Genomic DNA, 14,874 nt, shown 5'->3' with positions numbered 1-14,874 from the left:
TAGTCGGCCAGGTGGCGAGAGGTGCAGTGTTGCTGTGTCCAACCCATGTTAGTTGGTTGGTTGGACTTGGTTTTGGTTGGTGAAGCCAGCACAACGAGTAGAACGAGGAAGGAGGAGCAGCGACAGGCGAGAAAGAAAGGTGTTCTTCTTCTCCTAAAAATTTGGACTATTTCGACGGTATAAATTGACTCAGTGAAACCACACCCACGAAGAAGAGGAAGGATAAGACGACGACGATAACAACGACGACAGTTATCAGCAGCAGGTTAGGTCTTGTCGAGGAACCACTCGACACCCATTATTATTCAGCCAGGAGGAGGAGGAGGGGAAAAAGAAGACAAAATTGACAACGAGAAGGAACTTGTTGAGATAGGAAGAGGTCTTGCTCTTCTCGAATTGACGACCACGGCGACGACGACGACGACGACTGACAAGAAAATGGAGACGGACAAGTTGGTGGAGGAGATTTGTCAGGTGAGTGGGTTTTTTTGAAGTTTTTTAGGAGGGGAAGGATTTTTGGTGTGTGACGTTTTTTAAAATTTAAATCGTCACGATTTAAATAATTTCAGTCTCCGATGCAAACTTTGCTGAGTGAGGAGTCCATGAGTGAAATTTCTGAAGATTCATCATCAAATCGGGAATTGTCGGCAGGATATTTGTCCGAGAGAGAAAAGGCTTTCGTCATTTTTGACAATTGGACGGAGGTTGACCAGGTCGACTTTTTGGAGCAACTTCTCTGCCGCATGTGTCATTACCAGCACGGGCAGATTAATGAATTTCTCACCCCAATGTTACAACGGGATTTTATTACTCTGCTGCCAAGTAAGGATGACTTTTTTTAAAAGAGGATAATGAACGTTTTTTATTTATTTAAATTTTTATTTTTTTGTCGTGTCACAGAAAAAGGACTGGATCACATTGCTGAATCTATTTTATCATATTTGGATGCAAAGTCATTATGTTCGGCTGAGATGGTTTGCAAAGAGTGGAATAGGGTCATCTCTGATGCCATGCTTTGGAAAAAGTTGATTGAACGTAAAGTTCGAACTGATACTTTGTGGCGAGGTTTGGCGGATCGGAGAGGATGGTGAGAAGAACTATTCACTTTTTGGGTGATATTATCAATTACGGATTTTAATTATTGTTATATTTTTGTAGGAGTTGTCATCTTTTCAAACCTCGAATGGGACAAGCACACCCTGAAAATAGCTTTTATCGAATTCTCTACCCACGAATTATTGCTGACATTCAAGTAAGTTGGTAAAATTAGGTGTAAAATATGATGTGAGCAATTGGTTAAAATTGTGGTTATTTTGTAGGGGATTGAAAACAATTGGCTGAAAGGAGACCCCAACCTCCAGTTGATCAACTGTCGCTCGGAAAACTCAAAGGGAGTCTATTGTCTTCAGTACGATGATGGAAAGATTGTCTCAGGGCTACGTGATAACACGATCAAGATTTGGGATCGACACACGCTTCAGTGTACAAAGGTATTTAATCAAATCAAATGGTTGTATTTATTGCGAGTAGTTGCAACTTAATTAATTAATTGGGTTTGTTTGTGTTCAGGTGCTTACTGGTCATACAGGGTCCGTCCTGTGCCTTCAGTATGACGAGAAGGTGATCATTAGTGGATCAAGTGACTCCACTGTTCGTGTTTGGGACGTGAAGACTGGTGAAATGGTCAACACACTGATTCATCATTGCGAGGCTGTTTTGCATCTCCGCTTCAACAATGGGATGATGGTTACTTGTTCCAAGGTAGGTTAAATTTACAATATTCAATGCATGCATCTAGGCCAAAATAGTATTCGAATAATTTATAAAAAATCGAAAGGTCAAGACGAAATCCAATTGATAAATGTTTGCACAATTGATGCTTTAATAATATTTGTAAAGGTGAGTACTCAATTAACCAAATTTTTGCATTATAATGTTTTAGGATCGTAGCATTGCCGTTTGGGACATGGTCTCCGCCACCGATATCAATCTTCATCGTGTTCTCGTTGGACACCGGGCAGCTGTGAATGTCGTCGATTTTGATGAGAAGTACATCGTCTCCGCTTCTGGTGATAGGACCATCAAGGTAAAGATTCAAAATAATTTTTTAGTCGTACAAATATTATAACAATTATGGTTACATTTCGACTTTAACAGGTCTGGAATACGAGCTCATGTGAATTCGTGCGCACTCTGAATGGCCACAAGCGTGGAATCGCTTGCCTCCAGTATCGAGATCGTCTCGTTGTAAGCGGAAGTTCTGACAACACTATACGGTATGCAGTACTATTTTATTCTTATTTACATGAACGAGAGATAGATGGACGTTGATTAGAATATGAATGTAAGTCATCATGCTTATTTGTAGGTTGTGGGACATTGAGTGTGGTGCTTGCCTCAAAGTTCTTGAAGGCCATGAAGAGCTCGTTCGCTGTATTCGTTTCGATAACAAACGTATCGTGAGTGGAGCTTACGACGGGTAATTATAAAATATAATTCTTTATATTTATTAGCGCCAAGTTTTATAAATAGTGTGAATTCATATGATATGAAAGTTTACAAAGTTATAAAGCTTTGAATATTACCTTACTATTTTTCATGATTTGAATAAGTTTTAAATATTTTTGTTTTACTTTTTTCTATTTATAGTAAGATAAAAGTTTGGGATCTCCAGGCGGCACTCGATCCACGAGCACCCGCTTCTTCTCTTTGTCTTCGGACTCTTGTGGTACGTCTCATGAATTTAAATATTATCTGCTCTTACATAGATTTTAAAGCAGCTTTTCATCATAACCTATCTTCGCATGTTAACTAATCCCAATTTGTTGTCCTATTTTAGAAACACACTGGCCGCGTGTTCCGACTGCAGTTTGATGAATTCCAGATTGTGAGCAGCTCTCACGACGACACTATCCTAATTTGGGATTTTCTCAATTTCGAACAAGCTGAAGCCCCTGCACCACGTCGACCTGAGGACGAAATGACGAATGCGCAATGAAAAATTAAAATAAATATAAAATTCTACATGACACTTTTTGTTGTAAAAAACGAAATATCCAAGTGGGTTTTTCACGCGTGAAATCGATTTCTGTGAAAATTCCACTGAAAATTCCACTCGAACGTATCCACGTCGATTACCGAAACAAATCGACTGGAGGAAATCACGTCAGAAAATATCTCCCGGAAAGAATCTCCAATGAATATAATCACATATGGAAAGAACCACCTATGGAAAAAGTTACCAGAGCAAAAAATTGTCTATGGAAAAGATCACTAAATTAATTTTACTTTAAATAATATAAAATAGAGTAGGCGGACTTTGTTGAATTCCTGTAAGGTTAATTTTTTTTAAAACTTTTGTACTTAGGAGGAAATCTTCACTACTTGCCACCCTCAGATTTAGATGCCCTTTGGATACGTTATAGTATCCCATGAGTGAAAAATGACCCCCAGGTTGTTTGATCTCATGGCCACATTTGCGCTCGCCACACTCACTCAAATGGGCAAGAATTACGAAAATCAACCTCTTCAAGCGCTCGCCCAAAATCCAATTTTGTTCAGATTTTGAAAATGCTTGCACCATTGTACTCCAAAATAGTTCTATCATACCCAATATCAAACTCAAGTTTTTTTACATTTTTTAATATTTTTGAAAATTTGAAAAAGTCGAGTTTGATATTGTATATGAGAACGGAGTATAATGGTGCAAGAATTTTCAAAACCCCAGTAAAATTAGAATTTCTGTGAGGGTTTGGACCAGTTAAAAATCTGAGGATCCCGTGGCAAATAGTGAAGATTTCCTCCGGTGTGCAAAAGAGTGAAAAAATGAACCTTACAAGAAAACAAAGTCCGTCCACTCTTTTTACATTACTTACAGTGAACCTATAATTTATTAATTTTGTGAGTTTTTCCACTGATGATTTTTTCCATTGGAGATTCTTTCCGGAAGCATTTTCTTATGTGATACCAATCGTCCAAGTGAGTTTTTCCGGTTATGACCCAGGTCAGCAATGAAAAAGTGGTGGAATTTTACCCCAGTGAGAATTTCACAGATTTACAATACGAGTGAAAAAAAGTAATGAAACGGAGGGGTAATATTCCACAGCAATGAAATGAAATTGCAGTGAAAAGTCATGCCGAGTTCACATTTTTTGCAATTCTCCCCTGCTGATTGAGTTTATTTGTACCAACAATATTTATAATAATTGAATAATATGCGTAAACGGACTATTTAGTGGAAATTCGAACGAAAAGTTTTGACTTTATTTTCTCATTTATAATATTTATATTTAATAATTGTTTTCTTGACCAATACTGATGCAGCCGCCAGTGAAGTAATTTATTCCTCAATTCCAGATTCCATTAAACACGCTTGATTGAAATGAATTTTTAATAATGATTATTTAATTAAATTGGGAATTTAGAAAACCTTGTAAATTTTATGATACAAAACAAAATCAGTATTTAAATAACTGTTGGTGTTTTTTGGAATAATAAATATGATTTTCGCGGACTGTAAGTCCACTTTGAGACATTTTAATCACACTGACTTTAGATTGACTCGTATAGAATTTCACAAATATGAAAAAATTTTAACCAAATTTAATTTCTGTCAAATTTCTCACTTGAATAATAGGCTTATTGCATTGAAAAATTTGTTTCACATATGTTTTTTTAGCATAAATAATTTCGTTTTTTGCGAAATCTACACATCACTTTTTACCAAAATGAGACATGAGATTTGGGGTAAAATGAGCAAAATTCCAGACCGTCATTAGTTCAGCACAACAACAGACGAAGATTCGCAGATTGCAAAATTTATCGTGATAATTTATCAATATTTTCTAATTTATTTAAAATAGTTTCTTTTCTATGTAAGAAAACAATTACTTTAAAAACTTAGTTTGAATAAGTTTTAATTTTGCTCAAAAAGGTAACCGAATGCAAAGGCAAACACAAAGTTGTTAGAACTTATTGTTAACGGATAGAATGAAATGATTACATTTTGCCGACTTAAAAACATATTGTGATTTAAAAAATTGTCAAGATAAGGTAAAACAGGATGGAGTCAGCCTCCTCCCCATCGTCATCTTCGACAACGGCGACAAAAGAGGGTGGTAAAAAGTCTTTCATGTGCGGTGTGGTTGAAGGTAGGTTGTTCTCGTTCGTAGGTACAGATTGTGCGACGTCACAAGGTCATGCCGATAAAAATGTATGTTATCTTTATTCACCAGGATTCTACGGTCGACCATGGACTACGGAACAGAGAAAAGATTTATTCATCAAGTAATGTCGCGAGATCATCAACTTCAATTTAATAAACTAATTAAATTATTTAATATACTTGTAGGATGCGAAAGTGGGGGATGGATTCGTACCTCTACGCCCCCAAGGACGACTACAAGCACCGTTTCTACTGGCGAGAACAGTACACTGTTGAAGAAGCCGATCATCTCGGTAGTCTCATCTCCGCCGCTAAAGATAACGACATTACGTTCATCTACGCCATCTCTCCCGGGTTGGATATCGTCTACTCCAGTGCGAAGGATATAGCTGTGCTAAAACGGAAGCTGGAGCAGGTCTGGTGCTTTGTAAAGTTCGATTTGATTATGATTTCCTTCATTTTTTTGCAACTTCTCCTACAGGTCACTCAACTGGGCTGTACCGCATTCGCCATCCTCTTTGACGACATTGACATTGAGATGACGAAAGCGGACAAGGAAATGTTCAAGTCCTTCGCGCACGCTCAAGTCTCCGTGACGAATGAGGCATTTCAACACGTAAATCCGGATACGTTCCTCTTTTGCCCAACACAATATTGTGCGACGAGGGCGGTGCCGAATGTGGCAGGGTCTGAATACTTAAACACAATTGGGACCAAGTTGGACTTACAGATTGATATTATGTGGACGGGTGGGTGTGCTGCGAAGGTGGGGTGGGAATTTTGAGAAAATTTGATATATATAATTTTGATATTTTTTACAGGGCCGAAAGTTATCTCGAAAGATATCACGTTGGAATCGATTGATGAAATTACGGAAGTTCTTCGGTATGAGCGAAATCAAAATTATGTATTTCATGTTTTGTAACTGTGTATATTTTGTAAAGTTGGGAAAACATTTACAAAACTACGCTACCCTTTTTACATCCTTTTCACCAATCTCTTAGTTTCGTTGCCCAAAAAATTAGTTTTCAGAAGACTACAATCTTAGCCTGAGTTTAACTCTTATATAATTTTTGTGCAGACGTCCCCCCGTCATCTGGGACAATCTTCACGCAAACGACTATGACCAAAAACGATTATTTTTGGGTCCTTACGCCGGTCGATCTCCGCACCTCATCCCACGACTGCGTGGCGTTTTGACAAATCCTAACTGTGAATATGGCGCTAATTTCGTTGCAATTCATACCCTTGCACAGTGGCGATTTTGTACCGAAGATGCAAGAAAGAAGATGGGTGAGTACCTACTTGTTATCCAACTTTTATTCTTTCCTTTCCGAGATCCAAATTAAGTGACACATGTTCATTCTCATTATCAGAATCACTCAATTATGATGCCAAATTGGAGACTGAAAATGACGAAGCTTTAGATCGGAGCTTAGTCCCGGAAAAAATGGATGCGAACGTGTATCACCCCTACAACGCGTTAAAGGTGGCTATCAAGGTGTGTTTGTTAGTGTAATTCACAATTAAAGAAAAACTTGGTAATTTATTGCAATCTGATATATAGGAATGGCTCAAGGAGTTCAATAAGGGTCGCAACGTTTGGGGTCCAATCGTGAAACCACAAATCGTTAGCGTACCAATCCCCTTGATACCGTCGATGAATACATGCATCGCAGTCACTCCGACGACAATGTCATCCCCGATTCAGTCCACGTCGCATCCCAGCCTCATCCCTTCCCTTGTACCCAGCGTTCCTACCGTCAACTGTAGTGCTCTCGACCTCACCGCAATGCTGGAAGTATAATCAAATGTCAATTTCAAGGAATTTTCTCCTGTGAATAATTCTCTAATAATTTTTTCTCTCTCAGAATCGATCCGAGCAACTCATCCCATCTACTAGCACGACAATGATGAACAGTCTTGTGGCGGATGACAAGGTTTGTTGGGTACAAAATCAATCTGGTCCTTACTGATCTGGTTAATTCGAGTAGTTTCTATAAATTTTATACGAGTTTGCAAACTAATCAACCTTACAAAGTATCAATCGTGAGCTCAGAAGGCGGCTATATTTCAACATTTTCTCAAAAAATATATTATATTTAAATAGCTTTACTGTTGGTAGTAATCCTAAAAAGCCAAATACAGAATACGAAATGATCGGATCAAGATCAGAGTCAAACTTCGATTATATTTTAAAGTATGTACTTACAACTTATCAACCCTGGTATATAGCATTCTCATTAACTATTTTCAGATCCTTCGTGCCGACTCTGGTGAAGCAGTCGCACCCGTCACGGTTGATACGGATCTTCACCCTCACACAGCTCCCTCCTCTGAATCTGACATGACTGAACTTCCTTTAAACAAGGACAGCAGTAATAAATCCTCTTCATCCGACATCGAGTTGGAATCTATACCTCCGGCGAACAGCCTGATTAGTCATGGGGGATTGGAACCTATGGATACAGCCACACCACCAATCCCATCCTCCCCACGGGGAGAGGAGGACGCCGCAAGTTCGGAGAGGGAGGACGTCGCCATGGCTGAAGGATCGGATCGGGCCAGTGTAAGTGATCCCTATCAATTCATAATAAAACTTGTTAAGATAGATATATACAATGAAATAGTGTTTTTTTCGGCGTCCAACGATTATCAAGTTGGATGGCTTAAGATTTGCGTAGTAAGATTTGCCAAGTAATACTACCAACTGACGTTAGTTAATGCAAGAATTAGTGAAAAATACTAAATAGTATAACATTCTGACAAATATGGGTTTACTAATTTATCCTGGTTCGGGCTAAGCAAAGCCGTAGTGATAGGTTTTCGACTATTTAGCCACTGCTTTGGATTTAAAGGTCAAATTTATAAAATCTTTTATCGCAAAACTAAAATTTCTAATATTACTTGTGTAATATTACGGATTCGTTAGATAAACCTGTTAGGAAGGGAAGTTCCATTAAATGTCACGCTGGGTAACATGGGCCGGATAGGAAAAAATTCCTGTCTTACCAATATTAGCCAGCGTGACCTCATTACTGGAGCTTCACATATCCGGAATTTTGAAAGCAATACACAATTTTGTTAGCAATTCGGAATTTTGTTAGCAATGCAAGATTTTGTTAGTGCCGCATGGACATGCCCTGGTAGCACAAACTCGGGAAATACACGGGAAAAACACCAGTCCGCGGACACGAAATCTCGTGGTTAACACGTGAAGATTTGGTGTAAAAGATGGTGAATATTGGGGGTTATTGTCGCCGTTTTGCGGTGTCAGACTCGTGTAAAATTCGTGTATAACACGTGTCTAGGCCAGAAATAATACGTGTAAAACTCGTGTTATTCTCGTTTATAATTAGGGTATAAACTCGTTTAATTTTCGTGTTTATGCATGAAATAAACACGTGTTTTACGCTAAATAAACACCGAGAATTGCCACAATTTTTCCCGTTCATGACATGCCTTTATTTCATTTTAATTATTTAAATTAATCATAACAAACAGAGAACAATGATTAATGGTTAAAAATTATATGTCATCCGACTCCTCATGATTAATAAAGTCTGATCCACCATCGGAAATTGTCCCAGCGCTATGATTTGACACATTAGATTAATATGAATATAAAATTTAAAATTTAACGGGATTTAATTATTGTATTCACATACATATCAGCACAATGATTTTTCTTCAACCGTTTTGCTGCTGCTTTCAAATATTCCTTAATTACGGCTTCCATCTCGTCATCTGTCACTGCCTTTGATGGTAAACTTTGACGAACCGTATCTAAAATATTCAAAGAAAAAATTAACGTGACCTTCCACTATTAAACGTGGTGTTGTTTCAGATAGGTATTATACGCGTTAGGTTTAAAATATTCTTGTATTTCTTAAATCGCGTTGCATAATTATTTTGCGGATTGATGCTACCCAGTCAAACGCGCAGTATTGTCCGGGTGGTACATTAATAACTGCTGTCGCCCTCGGGGTATGCAATAAAGTCCTACTATCAAGGGGCAGGTACTTAAAACAATGATGGCCATGAAGAAGTTTTAACAGGTCACTCGTTGCGGAAGCGGTTATGTTATGACTTATTGTCCAACTTCTTAGCTTATCACTTAAATCGGTGACTGATTCACAATCAATTTCGGTGCTCGTACTATTAACACTTGACACTGATTTCACACTCGAAGCACTATCACTTTCAACCTCAAACCTGTCGACTTCAGCTTGGGACGAATATAAAGTTTCGTCGACTGTTGAAATTTCCAAGTTTTCCGTTAAATTTGGTGACACAGTATTTATAACTAAATTAAAGTCAGCTACAGCGCTGCGAACTTGCCTTTGCATCTGTCTATCTCGGGATTTTTTCATTTTCAGAAATATGTAATTAATTAAACTTAAAATAAATTGTTATCATAAATCCACAAAAATCTTGCCGTGTCTGTACTGTGCTTTATTAAGTTTAGCGGTGGAGGCAACATTTGGAAAGAATAACTAAACACCATTTTAACACGTTTTTAACACGAGTATTTCCCTGACTTGGTTACCAAAAATACACGAATATGAAACACGAGTTTTGCCTTGGAAAATACACGTGTTTTGTAACACAGTGGATTTTGGTGTTTTGCAACAGAGAAAAACACGAGTATCCAAAATATTTTACACGAATTTGACACGAACCCCAGATTGCCACGACTTTACCCCAATCGAGCACGTGTATTTCTCGGTCTGTGCAGCTAGGGTGGACTTCTTATGCCAAATTTCATGCAAATCGGCTTAGAAAAGGCGAAATTATGGCATGGCGACGAAATCTGGCGAAAACAAGGGGGTGGCGGTGGGTGAGACCTTGCGACATGTCGATAACACCAAAAAGAAGTCTTTGTCGAAGTTTGATGGAAATCGGACTAGAAATGGCGAAGTTATGGCATGGCGACGAAATTTGGCGAAAACGAGGTGGTGGCGGTGAGTGTGACCTTGCGACATGTCGATAATACTAAGAAGGAGTCTGTCGAAGTTTGATGGAAATCGGACTAGAAATGGCGAAGTTATGGCATGGCGACGAAATTTGGCGAAAACGAGGTGGTGGCGGTGAGTGTGACCTTGCGACATGTCGATAGTACTAAGAAGGAGTCTCTGTCGAAGTTTGATGGAAATCGGACTAGAACTGGCGGAGTTATGGCATGGCGACGAAATTTGGCGAAAACAAGGTGGTGGCGGTGAGTGGGAGCTTGCGACATGTCAACAACACCAATAAGAAGTGTCTGTCTAAATTTGATGTAAATCGGACGAGAAATGGCGAAATTATGGCATGGCGACGATATTTGGCGAAAGCAAGTGGGTGGCGACGGGTGGGACCTTGCGACATGTCAACAACACCAATAAGAAGCCTTGTGCTAAATTTCATGCAAATCGGCCGAGAAATGGCGAAATTATGGCATGGCGACGATATTTGGCGAAAACAAGGAGGTGGCGGCGGGTGGGAGCTTGCGACATGTCAACAACACCAATAAGAAGTGTCTGTCTAAATTTGATGGAAATCGGCCGAGAAATGGCGAAATTATGGCATGGCGACGGAAGATGTCGCCATGCCATAAAGTGGGGGGAGCTGTTGGCCGCCCTAAAAAGGGCGTTTCCAGAGCACACGACGAGGACGTCGCTCCCTCGTGCTCCACGCGGGTCGGCCCCCATGGACGCCCGAATGCGTCCGCGGACGTCTACCTCCACCGACCGGGAAAGCCCTGCCCACGTCACCGCCTCTGCAACCGCGTTCCCCTAGGGGCCCGTCTGACCCTCGCCTTACGAGGTGGGAGCGCACCCGTAAATCGGCCCCCATTAAGGCTTCGAACTCGGGAACCCGGTCGGCCCCAAGGGGAGGTATCGCTAAAGAGCGGCGTCACCCAAGGGTTGGAGGTAGAGAGCCCCTCTCACTTGCCAAGCGCCACCCGCACTTTTGGCAAGCCCCGCCGGCTCCCCACCCGGTGAGCCTGCTTGGTGGGAGGAGCATTGGAGGGGGGACCTTCCCGTAAGGCTCTCCCCTTGCAGCGTTGCTCCCCCGGACCACCCCTCCAACGGGAAGAGAGTCGGGGCTGTGGGACAAACCACGGGTGGACCCGACTCCCCAGAGAGGCAGGGCGGTCCAGGGGCGCAGCTGCAATGGGGAGCTCACCCAGGGACGTCTCCCACGAGCTCCGCCCGCAGACTAAAAAAAATTGGGAAACGGGACTTGTATTAGGCAATTTTGTCCCCCTAACCACAAACTGTGGCCACTTATGCAAGGAAAAGTTTCAGTGACCTTACTTGCAACTGGTCAAATCAGCATATTTTTTAGCTGTAGGGCAGTATGATCTTGCATTTTGTGCATTAAAACGTTCAAAATGGGGGGTGGCTTATGGCTGATATGTCAATATTTACATGTCCACATGTTCCGTGTTTACAATTGTTACAAATAATTCAATTAATTATATCAACGTTGTTGGGGGTGGGAAAATATCGATTCTTATAGTTTTTTGGTCGCTGATTTCGAATATGAAGTCAGTTTTTCGATTGCGACATCATCCGGAGGAGGAACCTAATTTTAATTTATTATATTAAAATAATTATTATTGCAATTTATGAATTTAATAACCGTCGTGTCATCCTAGGGAGACCAGTCTAATTTTGTACTGATAGGTTGAATGGCACGTGAAATAAAGGCAAACAAACAAACCAGACCAATCGACGGGCTTGTTGAATTGAACGATTTGAATCTTTGTAACTGTATGAATTTTACAAAGTTTGCACAAGTCCTAATTTTGCACCTACTCGATTAATTAGTTTGTCTGATATTACTTTATCCACCATGTTACCAATTCTACATAGGTGGCGAATCGTATATGTTCACAATTGAACCATACTAAAGCCTATTACCTCTTTTTGCAGACGATGTCCAGTCCTGACGAGGGAGTCGAATCTGGGCCTACGTCAGTCTCAGTAATGAATTTGGATACAGAACTAGAATTGAATTTCATTTCCCCCACATCCACGAATCACACAATGCAAGTGAGTTATGGGAGAAGCCGAAACTGACAAGTTTGTTACATATTTTTCTATCATTCCAGGTCGAAAATTCGCATAGTCATGCCACAAGTACGGTCATCACTTCACCCTCCCTACCAGTCCCACTCCTCGTACCATCGCACCTCGACGAGCTCACCGCCGAAGACCTCCACCTCCTCTGTGACCTCTTCTACCTCCCCTACGAACATGGCACCCAAGGACTCCAAATTATGCATGAATTCCAATGGTTAAAAACAAACTCGAATGTCATCGCGGGGGCGATTGCGAAAGAAAAAATGAAACCAGAAGTAAGAAAAAGTTCATCTTTTTACTTATATTATAATCTTGCCATTTTAATTAATCTTTAAATAACTCACCTTTTTTAAGGGCGCCGAGTGGTACCAGAGAGCCGCCAAGTTTGACGACTTGAATCGAAAGGTCAACACCTTGGCCACCAAATTGAACGACATCACGAATCGGGAGCTCCTTTATGAAATATATCCATACATTTGGGACATTCGTGGCGTCATTTCACTTCTCAACTCCTACGTAAAGTGGTTAGGTGGGTGGCTGACTATAAACATGCCTTTTTTGTCATTCTTCATCCTCACTATGTAGATTAGGTGATGCTAGAAAGAGATCAACTCTCGCCGTTATTAGCATCAAATCAGACCAGAAGACGCACACAGCAGCTGATTGATTAGCAGAGGCGAAACTCATGAAGGATTTATTATCTCTTTTTGTTTGATTCACAGCTCTGGGTCAGTTTCCTGGAAGCGTGTCATCCTATACTTTTGGAACGTATACATGTAGGGAGCGCTCTCTCTCTCTCTCTCTTTTAAGTTTCATAGTTTTGTCAGAGTACCGTATGTACTCTTATTTTTACTCGTGGGGAGGGGAGGGGTTTGTTCTATATATTTATGTATTTAGTTAAGTTATTCATGTCTGGCATGCGTGACGGGAAATAATATTTAATATTTGGTGCACGTCACCGTCGCCGTCCGTACATTAGCCCTAATTTTATACTCTTTGGATACACATTACTTTGTCTCGTTGCCGACAACTGCCACGCAGACCTGGTACACGTTGATGTTAGCTTAGATGTTGAGGAGAAAGTTGCATGCATGGCAATTATGGGTGTTGTCAGACTTGCATTTGGTGGAGTTAGAGTGTCACAAAAAGTTTTAGATTGGCCAATACTTATCTGGACCATTTTTCTCAACAGGGTTCTCCAAAGGGTGGCGAGAAGCATTTATGAGTGGCGACCAGGAACCTTGGGTCATTCGGGGCGGGTTAACAGCAGAGTTGCAAGTAAGTTAAGCTTGTTGCATTTCGGAACGTTTCAGTTTATAATTTAATGTTTATTTTTTCTCAGCGACTAATTCCAGTCGATCGTGGGACGGACTTATTCATGTACAAGGCTCCCGTCGTCCCCTCCTCACAAGTTTACACGATCCGTCCTTACCGACCCAGTGATGAGCCGGCCGTGTATAAAGTTTGTCTCATGACATTCAAAGACGGCCTCAGTGCTGTGGAAGAATTCTCGGACCATCCCAAACTTGCGGGAGATATGTGAGTCAACTGAATTTACATCTTACAATTAGTAAAATTGTCATGTGCTTATCCTATGTTTATAAATTTGTAGAAAAATTGGGGGATATTTAACCCTCAATCCTGACATTAACTTTGTCGTTGAAGACGAATCCGAAACTGTGGTCGGATCAGCGGTCGCAGTCCTTGATGCGAGAGACTTCCGAAGAAAGTTGGACATGAGTTGGATGGACGTGTTGAGAAAAATGTACCCCGTTCCTACCTCGGGAGGAGATGAGTCCCCCTTTGTGAAGGTGGGCAAAGATGACCTTATATTTAGAATAATAACTTTGGTATAATTATCAATTCAATTTGCAGGATGTCCTGTCATCCCTTCAAGTCTCGGATATGAAACATGTTCCAGACGATGTGAGATCGAGCTACCCTTCGGAGCTGAGATTCCACATCGTGTCCCCGCTCGCAGACCCCAGCGTTCCCAAGAGACTGATGACCTGTGTTCTCGCCGCGTTGAGGGCAAATGGTAGGCACAGCAGTGACTCCGTATTTGCTTTGCCAGCTGTAAACTTTGCTAGATTACTGATTGGTTGATGTCGTGCGTAGAATGGGCTGAAATTACAGAAATTTTACGAACTTTTTACAATTCTACAAAGTTTACACGGTTTGAATAATCGATCGTCAATCAAGACCTATATAATTAATACCTATTTAAATTTTACAGGAGTGTTCGGGTGCTTTGTTGAAACCTCCTGTCACGAGAAGCATAATCGAGAATTCTTTAGAAAGTTAGGATTCGCCGAAATAGATGAATCCTTCATGGGCCGAGCGTTTTAACCGTGTCAACAACCATATAATTTAATTCATGACATCCTCCTCCTCCTCCAACCCAAGAGTTTATATATATTTTTAACGATTTTTACTTTATTTTGTATTTTATGTTTTGCAACTAAAAAACAATATTGTGATTGAAACACTCAACTATTGACTGGGTTGGATTGGATTAGATAACAAATTTAAATTGAAACATTATGAATTCCGCACTTTAAAAAAAAACAGAAAATAAATCGAGGTCTCTCCTCTCTTACTACACGTACGTACATACGCCTTCTCTGTAAATCCATTTCT

The 14,874-nt window shown here is 40.4% G+C and overlaps 2 protein-coding genes and 1 long non-coding RNA gene across 13 annotated transcripts; 2 read left to right on the top strand and 1 right to left on the bottom strand.

Annotated features, from left to right (window-relative positions):
- Window positions 1–73: 73 nt before the first annotated feature.
- LOC110847655 (F-box/WD repeat-containing protein 1A) lies at window positions 74–4,654 on the top strand. 9 transcript variants are annotated; one of them, XR_002547671.2, is made up of 12 exons: window positions 74–474; window positions 570–822; window positions 901–1,087; window positions 1,159–1,252; window positions 1,320–1,490; window positions 1,570–1,761; window positions 1,943–2,086; window positions 2,158–2,276; window positions 2,369–2,479; window positions 2,650–2,728; window positions 2,840–3,060; window positions 4,090–4,651. XR_002547671.2 is itself a non-coding variant. In XM_035846376.1 (12 exons), the coding sequence occupies exons 1-11, from the start codon at window positions 439–441 to the stop codon at window positions 2,996–2,998; spliced, it is 1,545 nt and encodes a 514-aa protein (XP_035702269.1). In that variant the 5' UTR covers window positions 74–438; the 3' UTR covers window positions 2,999–3,007; window positions 4,125–4,654. The 9 variants fall into 9 exon arrangements, 5 of the variants coding, with proteins under 5 accessions (XP_035702269.1, XP_035702268.1, XP_021950349.1 ...); XR_002547670.2 differs by having other exon boundaries at window positions 4,077–4,651; XR_002547666.2 differs by having other exon boundaries at window positions 4,053–4,651.
- Window positions 4,655–4,768: 114 nt separating this feature from the next.
- Window positions 4,769–14,844, top strand: LOC110863215 (protein O-GlcNAcase). Of its 3 annotated transcripts, XM_035846372.1 has the most exons (20): window positions 4,773–4,933; window positions 5,048–5,150; window positions 5,235–5,286; window positions 5,351–5,579; window positions 5,646–5,913; window positions 5,986–6,049; window positions 6,246–6,457; window positions 6,541–6,665; window positions 6,732–6,965; window positions 7,036–7,104; window positions 7,422–7,733; window positions 12,085–12,204; window positions 12,264–12,509; window positions 12,589–12,763; window positions 12,957–13,010; window positions 13,427–13,512; window positions 13,577–13,773; window positions 13,847–14,045; window positions 14,110–14,272; window positions 14,471–14,844. In XM_035846372.1, exons 2-20 carry the CDS (start codon window positions 5,063–5,065, stop codon window positions 14,581–14,583), a joined length of 3,006 nt encoding a protein of 1,001 aa, XP_035702265.1. In that variant the 5' UTR covers window positions 4,773–4,933; window positions 5,048–5,062; the 3' UTR covers window positions 14,584–14,844. The 3 variants fall into 3 exon arrangements, with proteins under 3 accessions (XP_035702264.1, XP_035702266.1, XP_035702265.1); XM_035846371.1 differs by having other exon boundaries at window positions 4,769–5,150; XM_035846373.1 differs by lacking the exon at window positions 12,957–13,010 and having other exon boundaries at window positions 4,770–5,150.
- On the bottom strand, window positions 8,614–9,755 carry LOC110863216. Its single transcript, XR_002549251.2, has 2 exons — window positions 8,833–9,755; window positions 8,614–8,756 (listed from the first exon to the last, which is right to left on the bottom strand). It is a non-coding gene; the product is annotated as an uncharacterized LOC110863216 (long non-coding RNA).
- Window positions 14,845–14,874: the final 30 nt, after the last annotated feature.

This window comes from Folsomia candida, unplaced genomic scaffold (genome assembly GCF_002217175.1).
Source record: "Folsomia candida strain VU population unplaced genomic scaffold, ASM221717v1 Fcan01_Sc001, whole genome shotgun sequence".
In the NCBI taxonomy this organism is placed as follows: domain Eukaryota; kingdom Metazoa; phylum Arthropoda; class Collembola; order Entomobryomorpha; family Isotomidae; genus Folsomia; species Folsomia candida.
The sequence above is the reverse complement of the archived record's forward strand: the minus strand, read 5'-3'. Positions and strand labels throughout refer to the sequence as shown.

Bases quoted from the DNA above. Each gene is read 5' to 3' on its own strand.
- LOC110847655 (XM_035846376.1), top strand. From the start codon at position 439: ATGGAGACGGACAAGTTGGTGGAGGAGATTTGTCAG. The intron at 823-900 runs GTAAGGATGACT...GTCGTGTCACAG, and splicing joins TTTTATTACTCTGCTGCCAA to AAAAAGGACTGGATCACATT. The intron at 2,729-2,839 runs GTACGTCTCATG...GTCCTATTTTAG, and splicing joins TTTGTCTTCGGACTCTTGTG to AAACACACTGGCCGCGTGTT.
- LOC110863215 (XM_035846371.1), top strand. From the start codon at position 5,063: ATGGAGTCAGCCTCCTCCCCATCGTCATCTTCGACAACGGCGACAAAA. The intron at 5,914-5,985 runs GTGGGTGTGCTG...TATTTTTTACAG, and splicing joins GATTGATATTATGTGGACGG to GGCCGAAAGTTATCTCGAAA. The intron at 6,050-6,245 runs GTATGAGCGAAA...ATTTTTGTGCAG, and splicing joins GAAATTACGGAAGTTCTTCG to ACGTCCCCCCGTCATCTGGG.